Source organism: Colius striatus, chromosome 14 (genome assembly GCF_028858725.1).
Source record: "Colius striatus isolate bColStr4 chromosome 14, bColStr4.1.hap1, whole genome shotgun sequence".
In the NCBI taxonomy this organism is placed as follows: domain Eukaryota; kingdom Metazoa; phylum Chordata; class Aves; order Coliiformes; family Coliidae; genus Colius; species Colius striatus.
This window is the reverse complement of record NC_084772.1, coordinates 4274799-4295353: the sequence shown is the minus strand read 5'-3', so window position 1 is coordinate 4295353 and position 20555 is coordinate 4274799. Positions and strand designations below refer to the sequence as shown.

At 41.6% G+C, this 20555-nt stretch overlaps 1 protein-coding gene across 3 annotated transcripts in view; it reads left to right on the top strand.

The window, feature by feature from the left end:
- Nucleotides 1–1866: 1866 nt before the first annotated feature.
- Nucleotides 1867–20555, top strand: part of NFATC3 (nuclear factor of activated T cells 3) — a 72791-nt gene continuing 54102 nt past the window's right edge. For all 3 annotated transcript variants that reach the window (XM_062007302.1, XM_062007301.1, XM_062007303.1), the window contains exons 1-2: nt 1867–2211; nt 18456–19587. In XM_062007302.1, coding sequence (XP_061863286.1) covers nt 2112–2211; nt 18456–19587 — 1232 coding nt within the window. In that variant the 5' untranslated portion in view covers nt 1867–2111. The remainder of the gene's footprint in view (nt 2212–18455; nt 19588–20555) is intronic.

Here is a 20555-nt window from a genome sequence, read left to right as displayed (position 1 = left end):
GGTTCTTCTTAACCATGGTTAATCCAATTACACATTCTTTGCCAGCTTGTCTGCTACGTGACCTTGGATTTAGAGGTAAAAAGAGGCTGTGGGCCAACGAGGTGTGAGCTTCTTATAAAGCTCTGAGCTTCCTTTGGGAGAGGGAGTTGGCTACTCTAACAAGAGCATCAACCTTTGCTTGAAGTGTAGGAACAGTAGCTGCAATTGCTGGTGTGTTTTAGCCTGCGGTGTGTGGGAAGTTACAATAGGATGGCTGGTGTACGGTGCATTAGAAGATTAAGTACAAGGTAAACACAGAGCTGCTTTGTGTTCTGAGCACTCCTCCTGTCCTAAGTTCTCCAGGGTGCTTTTTAACAGGATGCTTTGTTTCCCCTAAAATTGCAAGCCAGCTTTTCATTTAGGTGTGCTTCCATTAGCACAGGTGACTGATCTGCATGACAAGTGCACAGGTAAATGCACCTCACTGAACTCTTTCCCAAGCCACCAGGCTGAGCATTTTGCACCGTAGTGGGTGTCACGTCACCTTCCTTTTGTTAGTGTCTTTCAGTCTGTAACAAGAATCTCTCGATGCAGATGCATGGGTGGGATTATGATGTGCCTGTTTGGATCCATCTAAACAGCAACAAACACAAAAGGCCTCTGGTGCATGGGAACAACTTGAGTTTGCTATTTATGAGTCAATATTAGCAGCTAAACCTGTAATTTCCCCATGGCCATACAGCCACAACACACTGACAGTAGCTCAGTCATTTGACTTAAACATTCAAGGAGCAGGTTTCACTACTTAGGAGATAGTGCCTTGCTATTTACAGTTAACGAGTTTCACTGTCCATAACATAAACAAACCACAGAACTATCTATAAGCCTGTGGGTTAACTCCCATCGATGCCCAAATTTACACACAGACACGAGATCTTCCTACATCACGTATACCAAGGATTAATCTTTTCCTAATTCCCACGCCAGCCAGTTACAGCTTCAATTCATTGCTCCATGATTTCTTGTCTTGCAAATCCCCAGGCTGGGGGTGATTCTGCGCTGCGATTCCTTGCTGGGAGCACATTCTACACTTTCTGTAGCCTGTTTATTTGCCTTTCAACCTTAACGCGAGGCAAAGCAATAGGTGATGGCGTGTTCCAGCGCAGGCAGAGCGCGGTGAAGTGCTCTGCTCTTCCCGGGAACACACGGCTGCTTTCCTAAAAAGCGCTTTAATTCATCTTCTTACAGTTGCTTCACCGCCGCCGTTTCCAAGGAACCTGGAAGCAAAGTGGCTCACAGCCTGGGCGTCCTTCAGCCAGCATGTGTGATGCAGGCTGCCATCCTCCGCTTACGCCAGCCTTCGCTAACTACGCGAGCCACGAACAGCCACCTGCTTGCAGGCGATTTTCCGGCACACCCGAGACCCGCACGGCCGCCGGGCTGGGCTCACGCAGGGGCGCAGGAGGCGGTGGCGGCCGGACCCGGCGCGCTGCAGCGCCCGCAGCCCGCGGGTCCCGGGGCACGCGGCGGCGGCGGCGGGGCGACACGTGGCACGCGCCCCCGCGCGGCCGCCGCCCCGCCCCCACGTGCCCAGTTGGCGCCGTCCGATTGGGCGCTCGCGCCGGGCCGCCCAATCGACTACAGCCCCCGGCGGCCCCCGCGGCGCGGGCCACGTGACCGGGCGCGGGGCGCACCTCCTCCCGCGGCGGACGCGGGGCGGGTCACGAGGCGCCGCCGGGGTCTCTGACGTCACCGCGCGCGCGCGACAGAGACACCGACTGTGGGAACCGCCGGCGGGGGCGGGGCGGGGGCGGCGCCGGCGGGCGCGCGGGGCCGGGGCGGGGCCGGCGCGCGGCCCGTAGCGGGCGCCGATCGCGCTGAGTGACAGACGGCGCCCGGGCACGGGAGCTCGCGCTGGGGCCGCCGCCGCCGCTCGCGCCGCCGCCGCCTCCCGTCCCCTCCCCCGCGCGCCCCTCCTCCCCCCGCGCGCCCCCTCCCCGCCGGCCGCGGCGCCATCCGGTGTTATGAGGCGGCCCTGAGGGGCGGCGGCCTGAGGGGAGCGCAGCCCGGCGGGAGCCCGGCGCGGCCCGGCAGGGCGACGGGGGTCTCGCTTCGCCTCGCCGGCCAAACCCATGACTACGGCAAACTGCGGCGCCACCGACGAGTTCGACTTCAGGCTGATCTTCGGAGAGGACGGGCAGCCCGGCCCCGGGCCGCCGCTGGGGCCTGCAGGTGCGCTCCTCCGCAGCCGGGTCGCGGCCGCTCCCCTCGCCCCGCCGCGGGCCGGGTCAGGTCGGGGCGGAGGGGTCGGCTTCCTGTTTTCCTCCGAGGGAGGGGGTCGGGCAGGGGGGAGCTGCTGCCTGTCCCGCCGCCTCTCGCCCCGCTGCCGCCTCCCTCAGGCTGCGGCCGCTTCCCGGCGCCGCTCCCGTCCCGTCGCTCGCGGGACGTGGAATCTGCAGGGGGCGATGCCGCCGGCGGGGCTGGGCCGGGGTTCGCCGGGCCTCTCGCCGCCGTGACAACTTTCTTTGGGAAAACAAGCCCGAGAGCTCGCGTCGTGCGGGAGGAGCCTCCCCCGGGGCGCGGCGGCTGTGACGGGGGCAAGGCTGCAGGGGGCACGGGGCAGTTTGGTTCCCGTGGGCCTGTATCCCCACCCGCGTCCCGCCGCCGCCAATGGCACGGGTCGCGGTGGAGGAGCCTCCTGCCGCCTCCGGGCTTGTGTCAGGGCGATCGGCGCGGGGTCCGGTGAGAGACAGCGGGCCGTTGAATTGGGCATAGGGCAGTAGGCAACGAAACACTAACGGGGCTGAACGACGGATAGTTTTGGAGCTTTCGTGATGAACCCTTTCAGCCTGACTGCTCTCTGCACCTAAAGCATCACAGTTGCTCCAGTGCGTTCTCAGAAACTTTGTGTATGTGGTTCTGTTACGTGTGGATGTGCAAAAGTTTCTGGTGAGAGGCGATGGGTGGTTGAGGCCGTTTGTACAGATACACGTTTCTGAGTGTTTCCATTTTATTCAGCTTTGCAGTATTGCAGCCTAAAAATCTTCTTTAAAAAACATAATTCTTCAAACCACAGAAAAGAAAGTGTTCCCTTTAAGTTAGGATGTGGGGAATCAATAAGAGCCAGCTTTGCAGTGTGTGGCTGTACCAGAGTTCGATGCCTGTGTGCTTTTTTTTTCTGACCTACTTGAGATAAGTATTAATTGGTAATGCAGTATCTTAAGTCTAACTGGTTAGGTGATAAGATAGCTCTGAAACATGACTGTATCCAGTCTAAACGATGCAGCCATGTTGTTTTGTTCTCTGCCTCGATTATCTGCATAAGTTGATTAGCAAAAAAAAATGTTTGATATGGGCTATATAATCTAGTGTGAACACTTGGGATTAATTTCTTAGTGTCAAGACAGTTAAAGATTTTTTCAGATTGAGTTTACAGATTCCTTCAGATGTGGGGAGTTTTTCTTTGCCCGTTTTCTACCTTTATGGACTAGCAGATGGTGCTTTTGGGAAGGGAGCCTGGGTTCTTCTAGTCAAATAAATGCATTACAGTAGCATATGAAAACAATGGGGAATTTAACTAGTTACAACAAAAAACATTATGATTCTCCTATTTTCTAGGCTTCTGTGCTCCTCTGTCTATGATAGATGAGAATGAGAAACATTCCTCAGAAAACTGGAAATGCTAGCAGTGCTCAATTCACTTCTATGCTGTTTGTATTTTAATAATGTTCCTTAAGCAGTTCAGGTATTACTCTGAAGGTAGAGATTTTTCCATGCTTGGTGACTTAAGGCAAATTTGGAATGTGATATTCAGACTGTGAACTGATTTGTTTGCTCTAGCTCTCAGTAAGAAATCCTGCATCTGTAACTCAGTAATTTCACTGTTTTGTGGAATACTGGAGAGGATCCCCCTGCTGTGCACAGATGTGGCCTTCAGGGGAAAGGGTTAGAATAGGTCTCTGCCTTCAAGTATGCTATTAAAAGGATTGCCAGAGTTTAGCTCTTAATTCTGCCCATGTGTATGAAAACTAGTTCTTCATACGTAAAGTAAGAGAGGACTCATATTGGAAGTCTTAATTTTTTCCCTTCCCTGTCTTCCAAGTATATTTGTTAGATAATCAAAAGTTCATGGATCTCCTTAAAGCATAGATTTCATAATCCTTTATTGCTTGTTTCAATGATGTTGTCCATTGTGTGGCTAAGGGTTGTTGGTTTTTTTTCCTCTAAAGTGTGGTAATAGTAAAACGTGTAGATCACAGGTAAAGTTGCTTAATTTGATATAAATAATATTAAAATTAGGAAGTCTTCTTAAAAACACGTCCTAATTCTTCATGCTTTGTCTCTAGAAGTTTGGGATTGGCATCCTTGTGACAGAAGTGTCTAGTTTTAAGTTCTCGTGTAAATTATGTGGAAGTTTATATTAATACTTCCTTTCATGCTGAGACTGTAGTGTTGTGAGGATATTATTCTTTTATGTATGTACATATGGAAGTATATTTATATGTTTTCTCTTGCTTTTGATGAAAAATACAAAGTGAGCTGTTCTATCATTCAATTTAATATCATTTCTGAACTGCTAGTCCCAGGCAATAGATTACCCTTTTTATGACATTAAAAGGAGAATTGATAAGAGAAATAAAATCTGATTTCATTCTGAGTTGTTACACCGAACTACTTGCAGGCTAGCAGAATGTATGTACTTCGTTTTGTGCTGAGTGACAGGAATTGAGACTCATATTCTGCGATAGTTCTTGTGTGCTTGAGCTGCAATTTGTAAGAAAGAAAAAGGGGGAATTCACGAAAGATGGTTTAAAGATGCTTGAAATTCTGTAGCCTTTGCCCTGTGCTTCACTTGAAATCAAAGGGATGGCTCATTTCCTATAGCTTGTGATCTGAAGCAAAAATTTGCTCAGGTGATTGCTAAATAAGACATTGTCAAAAGCTTTTCAGCCACCTTTAAATGGAAGTTGGGTACAAAGCACCTTCTGCAAAATCTTGCTCCCTTTACCTCTTACAGTGCCCTTGTGCCAGTGAAGAGAGCTTTGGCTTTGTAGTATTCAGCATTCCAAACAGGTGGCATGAGTCTAGGTGCTGATGACATTCCCTTCTTTCTGGCAAAGTGATTCAGGCCTCCAGTGTCCAAAGGTAATGTTACAGAGTATGCTGAAGTGAACCAAATCTCTTTGGTGTGCTCTTTCTTCTGAAACTGTTTGGTTAGTAGCAGTACCATCTGATTGCATCTTGCCACCTTATATCAGTTGCACTTGAATTGTCTAAGTAGGCAGTTGAACGACAGTATGGTGCAGGTCCTGTACAGTCAACTAAAATAGATGGTCATGTAATTAACTCTCAGTGACAGTATTGGAGGTGCCACCGTGTTTGGTCTTTTTAATGAAGAGACTTTTGAGATGTTGTATGTGATGCTTGAAGAATTGCGTTTTGCCTGAACACTTCTCTTATGATGTCATTTTCCCCACTCAGGTTTTGCAGTAGTGTTCGGTATAATTTTGGGAAGTTTGACTAGAATTTATTAAGCATTAATCAAATAAACTACATCAAGGCATTGACACTATGGTTAAACATTCTGCTGAGGATGTGGTATATTGTTTAAATGCCAAACTGCACAAAAGGGGACTGAATACAAGTTGCTGTGATTGTTTCTTTAGCTGAAGTGTTATTATAACTGTTCCTCTGCAGTTTTAAAGAATGAGCTGTTACAAGGTAAGGTCCTTTAAAGAAGTTGGGGTATGTGGTACTAAGCTGAGAATTCAAGATCTTGTAAGGTTCTATAACTTCCAAAATTATTTCTTGTTGATATACCAATTGGGGTCTCACTTAAAATTAGAGGCTGTAAACTGTCCAATATCCAGAGAATTAATTACTTAGTAAATTCTGACACATGAATTATTGATACTGCTGTTTAGAATCCTGTCTAGAATTGTTCCTGTTATTTCTGATGATGCTCTCCAAAAGCAAAAGATAGGCTAAGATTTTGTTACCTGGGAAAACTGAGTGATATGTGGAATTTCAACCTAACATCCACCTCCTGTTCTTGGGTTGTGAAGCAGAGGAGGAATGCATCCTGTTTTCCAATATAAGTAATCGCTCTTGTTTTATTTTCTTTGTTTTCCCCAAAGGAGTGCTTTAAAAGTACAGATAGAAGTACCCTTCTTTGACTTCTGTTTCATAATACCTGTTTTATTTTCTTGGAAACTATGAAACAAGCCGAAAAGAGGTTCTTCGTATTTCCTGTGACTTAATATTTGCTGAAGTAATACTGTTTGGTAATCCTGTTACAGATAAATCTCACACTCTCTCTTTACTTTGCTCCTGAAAAGTATGGTATGAAAAGTAGGGGAAATAGGCCAGTTCTGTGATGAATGTGGTGGCAGTTCAAAACATCTTTGAGATCTGGAGCTTTGCTCTGGATAAAGACAGTATGTCTGGATTCGAGTCTTGGGTTTCTTTGAGAACTTCTATACTCTTGTTCTCCTTTGAGTTGTTTTTTCCTCTAGCTCAGAGCTGTTACCTTACTGGTTTGAGGCTGTTACTGCATACCAAGATCAAAATACATGTTTTAACATTGTGACTGTCCAAGTAATACCTGATCTTTTCTTTGGAAGATTTCCTTGTCTGACCTTTCTCTATGAGCATCTGTGAACTGCTTGGGCTGCTCAGCAGTTACCTCCTTGACCATATGTTAAATGCTCTGAAGCAACCACAGGCGCTGAGTTTTTCGTCAGTAGCCAGACAGTTTTCTCTGTAGTAAAAAATGGCACTATAGATGTGTCATTTAATTTGGAGGTGTAGTAAAAGTCTTAAAACTGATGGTTTGTACTGGAATACCAGACAGTGCTCCCCTCTATAGCTTTGCCTTGATCATTAATATGTAAAATAACTCTCTTCACTTCTAAATGTGTATTGGTGACAGGCATTGCTGGCAGGGATTATTGGCAGAGTAGTAAACAACCCAAGCTGTTTACAAAGGTTTGCAATGTGCTGAAGTTTTTGATCTTTTCCCTAAGATGGTGATTAAGGTAAGCAATGCTAAGCAAGTGGAGTTGCAGTGGGAAGGAGAGTAGTCCTGTAATTAGATTGCAAGGAAAATTAAGAGCTGGATGCTGCAATAATTGTGAGCTTGAGGTGTGAGCTGACCGAGAGTTGCTCCTGATGAAATAAAATTAACTTTTGTGATCACATACTTCTGCTGGAGAACTGCTACAAAGTTTGCTTTCCTTAGCTAAGTAAGAGAAACTCATGAGACGTTATCTTCTGAAGTCTTAACAGACCATCTTGGGCGCCGGTGTGGTTCACCTGAAGTGTTACTCCTTTTGAAAGTATTTTTAGACAGTCTTTGCTCAAGATGTTAGCTCTGGGGTTAGTATGTATAACTTGAGCCATCTGTATAAATACAGCTGTCTGTGCTGGTCTGTAGACATTTGCTATATGAAAGAGTACTCATGTGGATTAAGACTAGGATCAACTGGTGCAACTTTAAGAAATAAATGAATGGAGAAGTTGCTTGAGTCTTTCTTTTTCTCCCATAGACATAAGTAGTACCTTTTAACAGAGATGTTTGTTTATTTGCTAGATGTTGTGTGCTAAATATATTATGATAGAAACCACCAGGAAGGAAATTTAGATGCTCCAGATTTTATGTTACAGATTAGTGGATGCTGGTATCTGTGCATGTAGATGACCGACATGCAGGAACACAATACAAATCAGTCATAGGCTGTGGTTATATAATCTGCTGATGGAGGGAGGAGGGAAAAGCAAACAGCTGCATTTGACCAAAAATAAAATATCTGAGACAAAAACATTGTGCCTTAAAGACAGGTTAGAGAGACACCGAGGAAGAACCAAAGGAAAATGTGCATTAAAGTCACATCCGGTATCAAAAGAGTCAGTTTTTTGGCCATTAAGAGTAATGGATTAAAACAGTAATCCTGGGAATCTGAAGTGTTTGTGTATATTGTGGTTTTTCACAGTATGCTGCCTAAATTAAGTCTTGCCTGTTTGGATAAAGTTTGACCAGGACGAGACCATTTTGAAAAATGCCAAACTCTGTAATGTGTGCTGTCGGAAAGCAGCTGCACCTGATCTCATTTCATAAATCGTGTGGCTTAGCCTATGGTTCTTTGATTGCTACATAGTGCATTGAGAACCACTGAGTAGTGAGTTATGTAGTGCAAAGATTTTTGAAAAGATCCCTGGTTTGGGGAAGTGTTGCTTATTTTGTGTGGGAATTGAAAGTTGCACCTCAACCTCTGTCCTCTCCCATCTGAATTATGGGCACAGTGCAAGTGAGAACAAATCTTGAGATTTGGGATGTGGGAGATGGGCAGGATACAAAAGCATTTGTGATAATGCTTTTATCTTAAATATTTCTGAAAACTAGAAATAATCTCACTCGTTCTTCAAAGCCAAAATTAACCTTCTGCTTAAAACATGGTGGTTTTTTTTTTGTTTGTGTTGTACAACTGCAAGCAGTTTATCGTATCTCATCTGAAGAGTAGCCAAATAAGTCATGTTACTGTGAACGGGTGAGAAATGAGAGCAGACTGGGCCTGGGTCAATAGCAAGCAGCAGTTTAGCTGTTCACAGCGATAATGTAAATACGGGAGTTGTTGCCTGTAGCTGCCCTAGTGGGCCAGGGAAATACGTGGAGCAGACTTGGCAGCAAGCCCAGCCTGTAAAACAACATCCCAGTCCTTGCATTTGTCCAGGCATGCCATGTGGGGTTCAAATGACAGTGGAATTTAAGATGAGTGAAATGATCAGGAAGGCTAAGTAAAATTGCAAGGCAGGAGCAAACTTACTAACAAGCCAACATTCTCTTCTACCTTTAATACACCCATCTGTGAGTTTTGTGGTGAAATACTGGTGAAACGGGACATAAATGATTTTGGACAGGTCTACAATTTTTTTTTAAGGAAGATGAGTTTAAATTGGAGGGACTGTCTTTTGGGCTGTGCTGTGGCCTGCACATCTCAGGAGTCAGCTGAACAGCTGAACTTAATCATTTACGTGGCTCTCTTAGTGCCACCCAGACAGTGCATCAGATGCTTATGGTTACTTTTCAGACACAGGACAAGTGTGACAGACGAGAAAGTACTTTTGCCAGTTACTTTGGGAGGCCTCATCCTCATTTTTATGTGTCTGAGGGCAGAAGAAACAATTTTCTGGGGATCTGACTGCAGATCTTTCAGCAATAAATTCATGAAAGCAGAACTCTGGGTTTGGTTTGGGTTGTGTTGTGTTTATGTTTTGATTTTTTTTTTAAAGTAGAAACAAAAACATTTATTTGATGTTATATAAAAGCCATTTGTAGGTAGAAACATGAGCAGGTACTTTACAGCTAATTTATTACTCCTAGAATTGTACATTTTTGAAATATTAATATTTAGATATATAGCAGTTGCTTGTTTAAAAATAGCTTATCAGACTGTGTTTTGAAGGTTAGCCATCACTTCTGAAGATACGGAATATTTTTAGTGTAGCAAAATTGCTGAATGGAGTTGGATTTTCCTGTTTGCTCTACAGGCTGGTGGAGAGATTTATTTTTGAAGTCTTGTAAATATTCCTCTTGTAAATATTCCTCTAAAGGACCTAAGAGAAGTCCAAATGGAGTTGTTTCCATTTTCTTATGTATGCAGGATTGCAGGAGGCACATAACTTTGCATTCCCAGTTTATTGAAGGTCTTCGTGTTTTATGGCTGCTGACTTTGCTTTTTAGGAACAGATTTTGGGAGAAATGTATTGGGTTTTTTTTTTTTAATCCCAGATATTACATTTTTAAATAGTTTTAGTAAATAGAAAAAAAAGAAAGATCGCTTAAAAATAAATTCAGTGATAAGCAGCATTTGTAACGTGCTAGAGAGGGAATGGAGTTGTGGCTGACTGTAGTTGAGACAGGGCACAAACTGGTGCTTTCTAGCTGTAGTTGTTTTACAGAGTAACCCTTTGTATCTTCATACCCAGAATGGCAGCATACTCTAAAAACAGTGTGACGAGCTGATAAGACAGTCCTGGTACATTTATAAAGCATTAGTGACAATGATTCACTGCTTTTGATGGCTGCATAATGGCCTGTAATAATGTCCAAGATACACATGAGTAGCTATAAATCATTGTAGATGCTTTCTAGTAGTTGTTCCTGAAGTCAAGAACACAGAGGAGACGAGGACATGGAATAACTGTATGATTACAAAAGGCTTTAATCATGTCATTTGGGTTAACTGTACTCAAAGTGACAAGGCCACAAGAGACTATGTGGTTTAATTCAGAGAACCACTAAGAAAATCTGTCAACATTATGTATTTTGCATAGTTTCTTTAAATTAGGTCAGACTCTCTGTATTTCATCAGTGTAATTTGTCACATTTAGGCTTTGAGAGCAAATGCTTCTGCCTTTCAAATTGCCTGGCTTTTTTGGTTGGAAGCAGAAAGTTAGGCAGGTTATGTACAGTGTTGTGGTGAAACCTCTACTGCTGCTGGAATGAACACAAGCTATTTAGGAGTCTGAAGAGATGCAAAGTTTCAGGGCTTGCATGTGGGAATGATGAGGCTCGTTAATATGGTCTCCCTTGTATTTTGGAGGTTCATTCAGAAAAATGAAAAAAAGAGCTTCAGCCTCCCCTTTCCCATTTGGCTGTTTGAGTCTTGTTTCTGCTTGTTATGCTTTCTGTGTCGATTTTAGCCATGTGATTTCAAGGTGTTTCTATGAGCAGCTGGGAAAACTGGAGTTTCAGAAGATCGTTCTAGCTCACTTCAGTCCTTATGATGTACTGAGCCTTTGAGTTATGTGCACCTGAAGTTTATGTTAAAGATGTATTATAGAGTATATTGGTGAAAAGCTGTAATGTGAATGATTTGAACTACTGAGTTAACTAGCTGATAGGATTGCCTGCTGTGGAATTGTTTGCCCTCTGTCACATTGTAGGACAGCTGCAGAAGTACACTATAATTTTGCTGAGGTGTGAAGAGTTCCCAAACTAGTTTGTTCAGATACTATCAATACCAGTTCTCATCCTCTATCAGCTCTGTTTGATAAACAGACATGCCCCCATTTTGGTGTCTCCTTCTCTCGTGGTGTAACCTCATCCCCACTCAAACTTACTGCCTTAGCTTATTGCATTTTTCTTCTACTTTTTTTTTTCAGAGCTCCTAGCCTATGTCACTGGACTGTCCTGTAAACTAAAATACTTTTTCTTCTTTTTTTCTGTCACACACCTGTTTTTTGTTTGCTATAATCCCACTGACACATTCTGATCTTGGAAACCTGGCTTCTGTTCGGTGCTTGGTTCGGGACTGAGGCAGATTGTAGACCTGGAGGTGTCTGTATAGAGCAGCCGGTTGCTATAGGCAAGCTCATTGGTGTAAGGAGTTGATCAGTGGTAGAGGCATCTATGTAGGTAGTTAGGTGAGAATTTCAGTTTATAGGTACAACATAAACTTGAACGTTGACTAACTGGAGAGCCTTTTATGGAGTCCATTAGTTCTGCCCCCACAAAGGAAGAGTTAGCTTGTGGATAATAAATTGATGTTCAATACCAAGAAGCTATGCAAACTTTCGGCTAGCAACTGCAGCTCATAATTCTCTTATTCTCTTCAATCAGTATTGGCCTAATGTCTTCATTTATCTTTATGATCAGTGTTCTTCCTGTTGGTCAGGCACAACACACCAATTGTGGAGTGCTCGGTCTGCTCTCGGTTCCCATGTCTGCACATACCAGATGCTGTGGTATGCTGAGCTGCAGTGTTTTCACAGATTCTAAGAACTGATCATAAATAATAATGTCCCTCATCTTCAGAGCAGCAGTGACACATACACTCTTAATACTCTGTGTTAGTAACTGCTGCACAGATCTATTGTGTTGTTTTAAAAAGCTCCCCAAAAGCTATCATATATTTTTGAATATGTTGTGTTAAGCTGACTTTCTACCTAACAATGAATGACAAATGAGACTTGGTGAAACTGGAGGGCAAGAGCTGCTGTTTTGTCTACAGGGGTATTATGTAGTCAAATACCGTGCCCTCTTGAATGATGTACCCTCAGAGGGGAAAAAAAAGGAAGCAAAGAGGAGCCCACAGAACTTAAGAGATTTTTAAAGCAAAACCTAAATATTTTCCTTTTTTAACCTGTTGTAATAATGATCCTTAAATACTGAATCACAGACTCTAAAGTTTTCATTTAAAGACATGCTTCATAGACAGAAATACCACGAGAGCTGGAGAAGGCACGGGTATAAACACTGCCTAGCACTGCCCGTTGCTATTTTCTGTTCTTAAAACTGGACTTGGAATGACTAATTCTTGTTGAACCTTACAAGCTGGATTCCTTACCTGCTTTTACATCACATTTATGAACTTATCTCAAAGTACTCTGCTATGAAAGAGTATGAGAACTTATTTGTTTTAAGAATGGGGAAAAAAACCTCAGCTGAGATGAACTCCATTTGCTGCAACAGAAGTACATCATTTTCTAAAGCACACTGATGGCTTAAGCATAAGGAAGCATTTGATTTTCATGTTTATTGGGTCTGTGTTTCTTACATTCCAAATAAAATTTCATGACTGTTATTTTCTTATTTGGAACTTAATTCTGCTGCTTCAGAGTGAAGCTGGATATACAGTCATTGTGGTTTAAATGTACACCAAGCTATGGCCTAAGGCTTTAGTTGCATGTTAAATTTTAATTGATAGTAAAAACACCTGCAGTCCCTGTCCTGGTTATTCATTTCTCACCTTGTTTCTGTTCGAAAACGTGCCATCCTGTGGGTTGTATATGTATGTGTTTATGTTAGCACATTGCAAATCTGATTGCCAAAATCATCTGGGTTAAAAATACTTCTCATTTCCCCTCCTGCTTTGTATGTGAGTGAGTGTGGGAGGGTAGTTGCTGCTGAAAAAAACCATAACAGGTAGTTATGGTACTGAGAGCCAGTACGTTCTTATTTTATTTAGTGTCAGTTGTAAACATGTGATGTGCTGAATTTTCTTGCTTAAATTGCTTAAACTACACCAGCTTTGTTGTTCTTCTACATCTCTACCAAGGATAGTGAATTCTCTTGCGAGCTGGAATTGGCAAGCTCCCACTGTTGAGAGATTGCTTTTCTTGTGTTAAGCACAAATACTAGGAGTGTACAAGAAAACTAGTGGAATTGTGATGGGCATGAGAGAACTTCCTTTAGTGTACGTGATTGACAGAAGTAAAATTGGGTTTTATCCTTTTAGAGTAATCTGAGAGGACCATGAAACAGAGCACAAAATCATTGAAGTGGGAGAACCACTTCATAAAATGACAGTTGTTGTAAATCATCTTCTTCTGAAAGCTTAAACTTGCACTGCTGTTCTGTGTGTTGCTAAACTTGGTCTGTAAGGATATGTCTTCCCTCTGCTCCACTTCGCTGCTTTAAATGTTTTTGCAATATATACTTATTGCTGGTGGCTCACTAGTCACATTGCTTATAAACTAATGCATTGGTGTATTTTTTTAGTGGTTTTTTAGTTGATGTTTAAGCTTGTAGGAAGTAGAAATTTAGACCTTGCAATGGAAGACTGGAATTCAAATATCCAGTTGTAGAGCTTTAGTGTGGTAGTGTACCAACAAGGACTCTGCATCTTCAAGTGCACAGCACTCTGACTATGGGGTATTTTGAGTTCTTTGTGAAGAATAAGACCAAGACTACATTTCATTCCAAGAAATATATGAACTGCTGCAAATCAGTAGGATAATGAACTTTTAAAAATGGAGCTGCATAAGCTTTTTAATCGTATTTACTGATATTCTCGTGGCATTCTTTATAATACCATCTTGTTCTGAAAGAGATAACAGTCGCTGTCCATGATAGAACTGAAAAACAGAAGAGATGGTTGTTCTTTTTAAAGTTTGGAAATGGAGACAGATTAGATGACTTGCCTGAGAAGACACATGATGTCTGTGACAGTGCTCAAGTCTTTCCTCGTGCTATTTAAAGGACTTGGTTGCTGATCCTGTTTTCGCAGTAGTATTTTTAAGACCTAGGTCGCGTTGCACTTTCTTAGTATCTTGTAACAACTCCTATTGTCTGAACCTGTTTGTTTATGGGCTTACAAACCCAGAATAATAAAGTGGTTTGGATAATTTTGGCACGGGGCTTGTGCTCAGACATTTGATAGTAATTGACCTTCCTTCTTTGGATAAATCTGGCTCATGGCACAGCTGCATGTATGCATGTGCCAGTACATCGAGGAGTGAACAACTGGTGGGCAAGCATTATTAGTCTTGAATGTGCAGTCTGATCTGGCAAATAGCTAGCAAAATATACTTCAGGAGCAGTTGTCCTGGATATTATTTAATGTTATTCTCCAGTTAGACAGCTTATGTTGAAGTGTAGTTAGCAGCTTAGTAAGGGATGAGCCAGCATTGTTTTAATACTGAGCAGGCGCTTCTGTAAGCTAGTCTTGTTTCCAGACGGTAGCAAATGTACATCCAAATGACAGACCTTCTGGTTCTCATTGATAAAAGATGACATGAATGCCTGCAATAAGATTGCAGTACAAGGCTGCAGTTTTATGTAGCATATATGCTCTCTGAATGTAGAGCATCTGCTAACTTTTGTGATCCCTCCATAGTAAACTGATCTCAGCAGGGGAGAAGGCGACTTCACTAGGTTTCTAAAGGCTCAGTGGCTTCTCCATGCTTGATAGTGTCACAAGTCTTAGTAAGTTATAACAAAGCTGAGCTCTTTTTCTATGCTAGCTATCCAGAAGACCTCTTTGATCATAAACCAAAACTTGTTTGACGCAGTTTTGTTCTTAGCAAACATTGACTTCTTGTTTTATTTCCCTGTCTCCTTTTATATGCTTACTGGAACAAACGAACTATTAATATATCTTCTAAAACTGAAGTTGAACTTATTGGCCTATAATTCTTGAGTACTTTTTAACCTTTTATTTACTCCAGTATTCTTTACCCTGTATTGCTATGAACTTTGTTAGCAATTTACTCAGTTGACTTCAAAGAAAAAACATTTAACACACCTGCTTCTTCAGGGTCACAGCAAGCTTTTGATGTGAATGGCACTTCTTCTGTTGGTCTCTGTGTTTTGCTGTGTCTATGCTATCTAGCATCTTGCCCCCATGTGTTTGTGGCAGTTTTTATGCTCTGCCTTAGTAGACTGACCTAGTTTCTCTTTCTTGAATGCTTCTTTCATTTATTTTATGATCTATGAAAGCCTCATGACTTGGACAACTTTATCGTCTTTCCTCCCCCAGTAAGATTGGTTGGATGTAATAGTTCTCCTGTTAAGTAACCAGATTTCTGTAACTCCATTTTTTTGCCTTGGGCTTCTCCATAACTCTCTTTTGCCTTATACTTGCTTGTTGTGAGATTTCCTTGAGTTTGGTTACCCTCTGCTTTCATGAAGCTGTGTGTTGGGTTTCCATCACAAGGGTTGTCAGCTGTTTGGGTTTTTTCTTTCTTTTTTTTTTCTAATTTTCTAATTTCTTTCACACAAGTTATATTCATCTTTTTACATTTCCTAGTTCTTTCAAGTTGGTTAGAAAACCATTTCAGATTTAATTCTCTCTACAGTCTTTAATTGGACCAAAAAAAATTATTGGTAAGCCTAGTAGAATTAATGACACAATTTGTAAAGGCCTTAGTGTCAACCTTCGTATGAGCAACTAAAAGATTATTTTAACCTTTTACTATAAGGGGGGAGAGTGTGTGCAAACTAAAATCTGGCTGTTTATTGAGATCTGAAAACAATTCGGGTGATTTAGACTTCAAAATATATTATTTCTGCCGTCTTAAGGATGTTTTGGGATTTGGTGTTCATTAGATGTATAGTCTTACTCTAGGTTTCTAGCTTCCTGTTTTTTTAGAGTGTTGGGGAGGGGTAATGGGAAAGCACGGTGCCAAACTCTTTGCAGTTGTTTGTTGTGGAGAAGGACCAAAAAAGGCTGAGTCAGAAGAGTGCTCTCCTGCCTTAAAGACTATTGTCCACTTTCAGCGTCACTGGGACTTACAAAGAAGCAGATGTAGATTCAGAGTTTTAAGATTTCTTGATTATTGCTGCAAGAGAAAGGATGCTCTCTCCAGGGGTGAGAGTTTTAGCACAATGTGCTGCTACTGTTAAAGCCATTCATGATGGTAAATGATTACACACAGGACTTGAAGACTTCCAACTGTTGTTTTCCTATAATGTTATTCGAAATGTCTGTGCCTGTGACTAGTTTATTTCTAAGTATTGAGTAGTTGAATGATTGCTTTTGTTAGGATTGCTTTTTTCCTCCCTTGATCTATGTTTCTAATACCAATAATGAGTTAGGAAATGAGGATGTCTGTAATCTGATGATCATGACCATACCGATAGGTGTGGAAAACCTGTAGCTAGCCACTGTCTGCGTTTCACAGTTTGTGTTGGGAAATAGCAAAGAGAGAATCTCAAAGTTTTAAAAGATGTTTGTTATCCTAGTGAATGGATTAGGAGATGCCATTCTGATGTGTCCAACATGGTGAGCTTGTGTTAACTATTGGTGTGATATATAAAATAGTCCTTCCTGAATATGCTGATCCTTTCAGTGTGGGCATGTTTACAAATGAACCTATACTGATGGGGTTTTTTGTTAGTGCTCTTAGCATGTATATTATGTGTTTGTATAATAGGGATAGCTGATGTATATCACGATGCAAGATACATAAAATCACGCAGTGCTTATAAAACTACTTAGTGGGCTAGTCTTACTGTACTGTTGTGCCTCCTTTAATAGACAGGTTACTAATAGAGCTGCTCCCTACCTGTGAGCCTTCAACATTTTTTTTTTAAAGCCTGAGGAGGATAGTCTGTGCCTTGGTAACTGAATGCTTTCTCTCCATTTGCAAATGCTTTCTTCTCTCTGTGGACATGATGTTGGGTTTTGTTTCTGTTTTAGGTAATTTTAAGCTGACTGCTGTTAGTGAAAGTGATAATAGAATTACTTCCTTAACTTCCAGATTTTTTTTCACCATGGAGAGGTCTAAAATACATGGCTTCCTGTCTGGATACTTTATCTGATTGTGAGAGAGACTGTATTTATTTTAAAACAAATATTAATATTCTTTTAATACTTGGGATAAAACCCATTAAAAGAAAAAAGAAGAGCTAATACCCAGAGATAGAATTAATGTCATCCAGTCTGGATTTATGGAAAATACTTGTATGTAGTATAATAGTTGTACTAATAGTTGTAACGTGATGAGTCATTGCAAACTAAAATGCTGATGTGTGAAATGCGACAGAAATGTTTATGCTCCTGCATAATATTCCCTTACTACTGAAAAAAAATACTTAAAAAGACTTCACAGGCAAAACACTAGAAGCGGTACCACTTTACCGATGATGTTAAACGTTAGTGATGGGTCAAAAGCTGTCAAAGTGATTAAACATTAAAACAAATCACTTGTGTTGTAGATGCAATATTTTTAATGGATTTTGAGACTAGTTACCCTGTCTAGTGGAGGTGGTCAGGTACATTTAATTTCCTCTGCTAGGAAATGATAGACTAGTGAACTACCTGAGATCTCTGTACTTTATATAACTATAGAGGAAGGGCTCTGTTTTATGGGGGACAGAAGCAAGAGTGGAAATGTAGTGATTACAAAATAACTTGTTTCAGACAAATGCTTCATTCTGGCAATTAATTAAATCTTGGGAAGCACAGCAAGTAACTGCTTCAGGTCTTGAGACAAAGCTGCTGATTTTAACTGGACTTGGAATCTCTCTATTGCTTATTTTTCTTTGGAATGTTTCCTGTGTTTTGCATAGGTTAGTGAGATCTGAGAGTATTTTGTTTTCCCTTTTTTATACTGAACAACTTGTGCTCAGACTTCACGAGACTACACTTGCTCTTCTGTGAGATGGATGCTTGAGAATTTTCTAAGCAACTAAAAAAGCCCTTAAGATTCCTCATGTCTTTACTAATATTCTTTCTTAGGCTTCTCTTGATTGATTGTTTATTTGTTTGTAATCTTAATTGAAGCTTGAGTCATGCTTTCTAGTGTTGAGAGAGAAATGTGTGCAATATTCCAGTGCTTCTAAACATTGACTAGTGGGCTCGTAGGAAGTATCATAATACTGTTCGTGTCAAAGATTAATTTTTAATGGCTTATGGTTAAAAATGTTTAATTATTAATGGAATGCAGTTAGGAAATATAAAGTTTGAAATGAGTGTTCCAGCTTAAATCCTTTCAGGATTTTCAACTAATTTTCTGGATGTACTACATTTTCAGCCAATGAAGATTTATGACAGAAAGTGCTGTGGTCATATTTAGCTGTAAATATAGCTGGGGAACATTTAAAACTAAGAACTAGCTTTATTTTGTGTAGCTAGTGTAATGGGAATATACAGGATGTTGAAAAAAATCCAGTTGTACTGGAGAAACAAAGCATTTTACTTGTGGCATTTTTCAAGTATTGCTTTCTGACTCATTCCTCTTCTTTTTTTCAGATCTTGAGTCAGATGACTGTGCTTCTATATACATCTTCAATGTAGACCAACCATCATCCTCTGTAAATCAGCCAATATGTATTCCTCGTCATGGATTGCAGTCTCACTCCTCTCCCCTGTCACCACCTACAAGACTCCAGGGTCACAAGAACTATGAAGGACCTGTTGAAGTACCAGACTCCAAATACAGCCCACTAGGTGGGCCCAAAGCCTTCGAGTGCCCTAGTATTCAAATTACATCAATTTCACCCAACTGTCATCAAGGGATTGAAGCCAATGATGATGAATTGCACACAAATGGCACAGAAAATGAGTATATGGAAAGGCCTTCACGGGACCATCTCTATCTTCCTCTTGAGCCATCATATAGGGAATCTTCCCTTAGTCCAAGCCCTGCCAGCAGCATTTCATCTAGAAGTTGGTTTTCAGATGCTTCCTCTTGTGAATCCATTTCCCATGTTTATGATGATGTAGACTCAGAGCTAAATGAAGCAGCTGCTCGATTTACACTTGGCTCTCCTTTGGCGTCTCCTGGTGGTTCTCCGAGAGGTCCCAGTGACGAGTCTTGGCAGCAGCCTTATGGATTTGGGCATGCCTTGTCTCCTAGACAATCTCCCTGTCATTCTCCTAGAACTAGTATTACAGATGAAAACTGGCTAAGCCCTCGACCAACATCAAGGCCCTCATCAAGACCTACATCCCCCTGTGGGAAACGACGACACTCCAGTGCTGAGATTTGCTATGCAGGTTCTCTCTCTCCTCACCATTCTCCAACTCCATCACCTGGCCATTCTCCCAGAGGAAGCATAACAGAAGATACGTGGCTGAACACTTCCATCCATAATGTACAAGGCCTTAATTCTGGCCTTTCACCATTTCAGTGTTGTACAGAGACTGACATTCCTCTAAAAACACGAAAGACCTCGGAGGATCAGACTGCCACTTTATCTGGAAAAATAGATATCTGTCCTGAAGAGCAGGGTAACTTATCGTCATCCCTTGAAACGGCAGTAGATGACTGCTCTGGATCTCAGCACACCTTGAAAAAAGATCTGCCTGGAGACCAATTTCTTTCAGTTCCTTCGCACTTTACTTGGAACAAACCAAAACCTGGTCACACTCCTATATTTCGGTAAGTGATTAGAAAGTCTTTCCCTCCTGTTTTTCCCCACCTATCTTATATACATATATGAATGTGCTTATGTTTCAGTGATGCATTAAGAACAGTTAGCATTTTAATATAGCTAAAAACCCCTTACTTACATCACTTTATAAACCTGTGAGACCTGAGAGGAGGTGGGAAGCTTATTTGCTTTTGGTTTTACTTGCTGCTTTGACCTGATGGAATTCTAGAAATAGAGAAGAAAAATGCATGCTATACTGAAAATCCTCCAGGAAGAATTGTTTTATGGGCCATAATTAAGGGTGTTTCCACTGTTGTCGTGGTTAACTAGAATCACTTTGATACAAGGCAGTGGGTGGAGTAGAAATGAGAACTCCTTAAGCAGCATTGTTCCTCAGTGGACAGATACTGTGATTGCTCAACTCAAGCTAATAGTTTGTTGCCTGAAACTTTCTTGCTCTACTAGGCTTTAAAAATAAGGTATAGGGGGAGGTACTGGGAGGAAGAAGCTACTGACATATTTTTTTGTGTGGACATTTTGTAAGAGAGGTACATTAGATTCATCTCTGTAAAGCACAATTATCCATATAAAGGCCATATTATAAGTTGAAGTGTCAGTGCTTCCATGCCAAGGTGCCTTGATTTTAAAATAACTTTGATTGAAATAGTATCTTTTTGTCCACAAGCAATGTCTAAAACTTACTCTTTCAGGATGTAGCAGTTCCTCTTCCTTAGGGAATGGGTTGGGAAAAGGAGGAGATAGAGTGGGATTCTGCACATGTATGCTCTATTCTGAAAAAGACAAAGCTTAAATCCTAAAAGTCAATGGCAAGATGTAGTGTTGTTATCTTTGCAAAGCACTTATTTTCACACTGTTTTTAAGTTCAGAAAGAATGAAGAATGACTCAGAAAATATTTGTGTGATTTGGGGTTTTTTTTAGATTTTTCCTCCCCTCTACAACCTCCTTCCCCAAAGT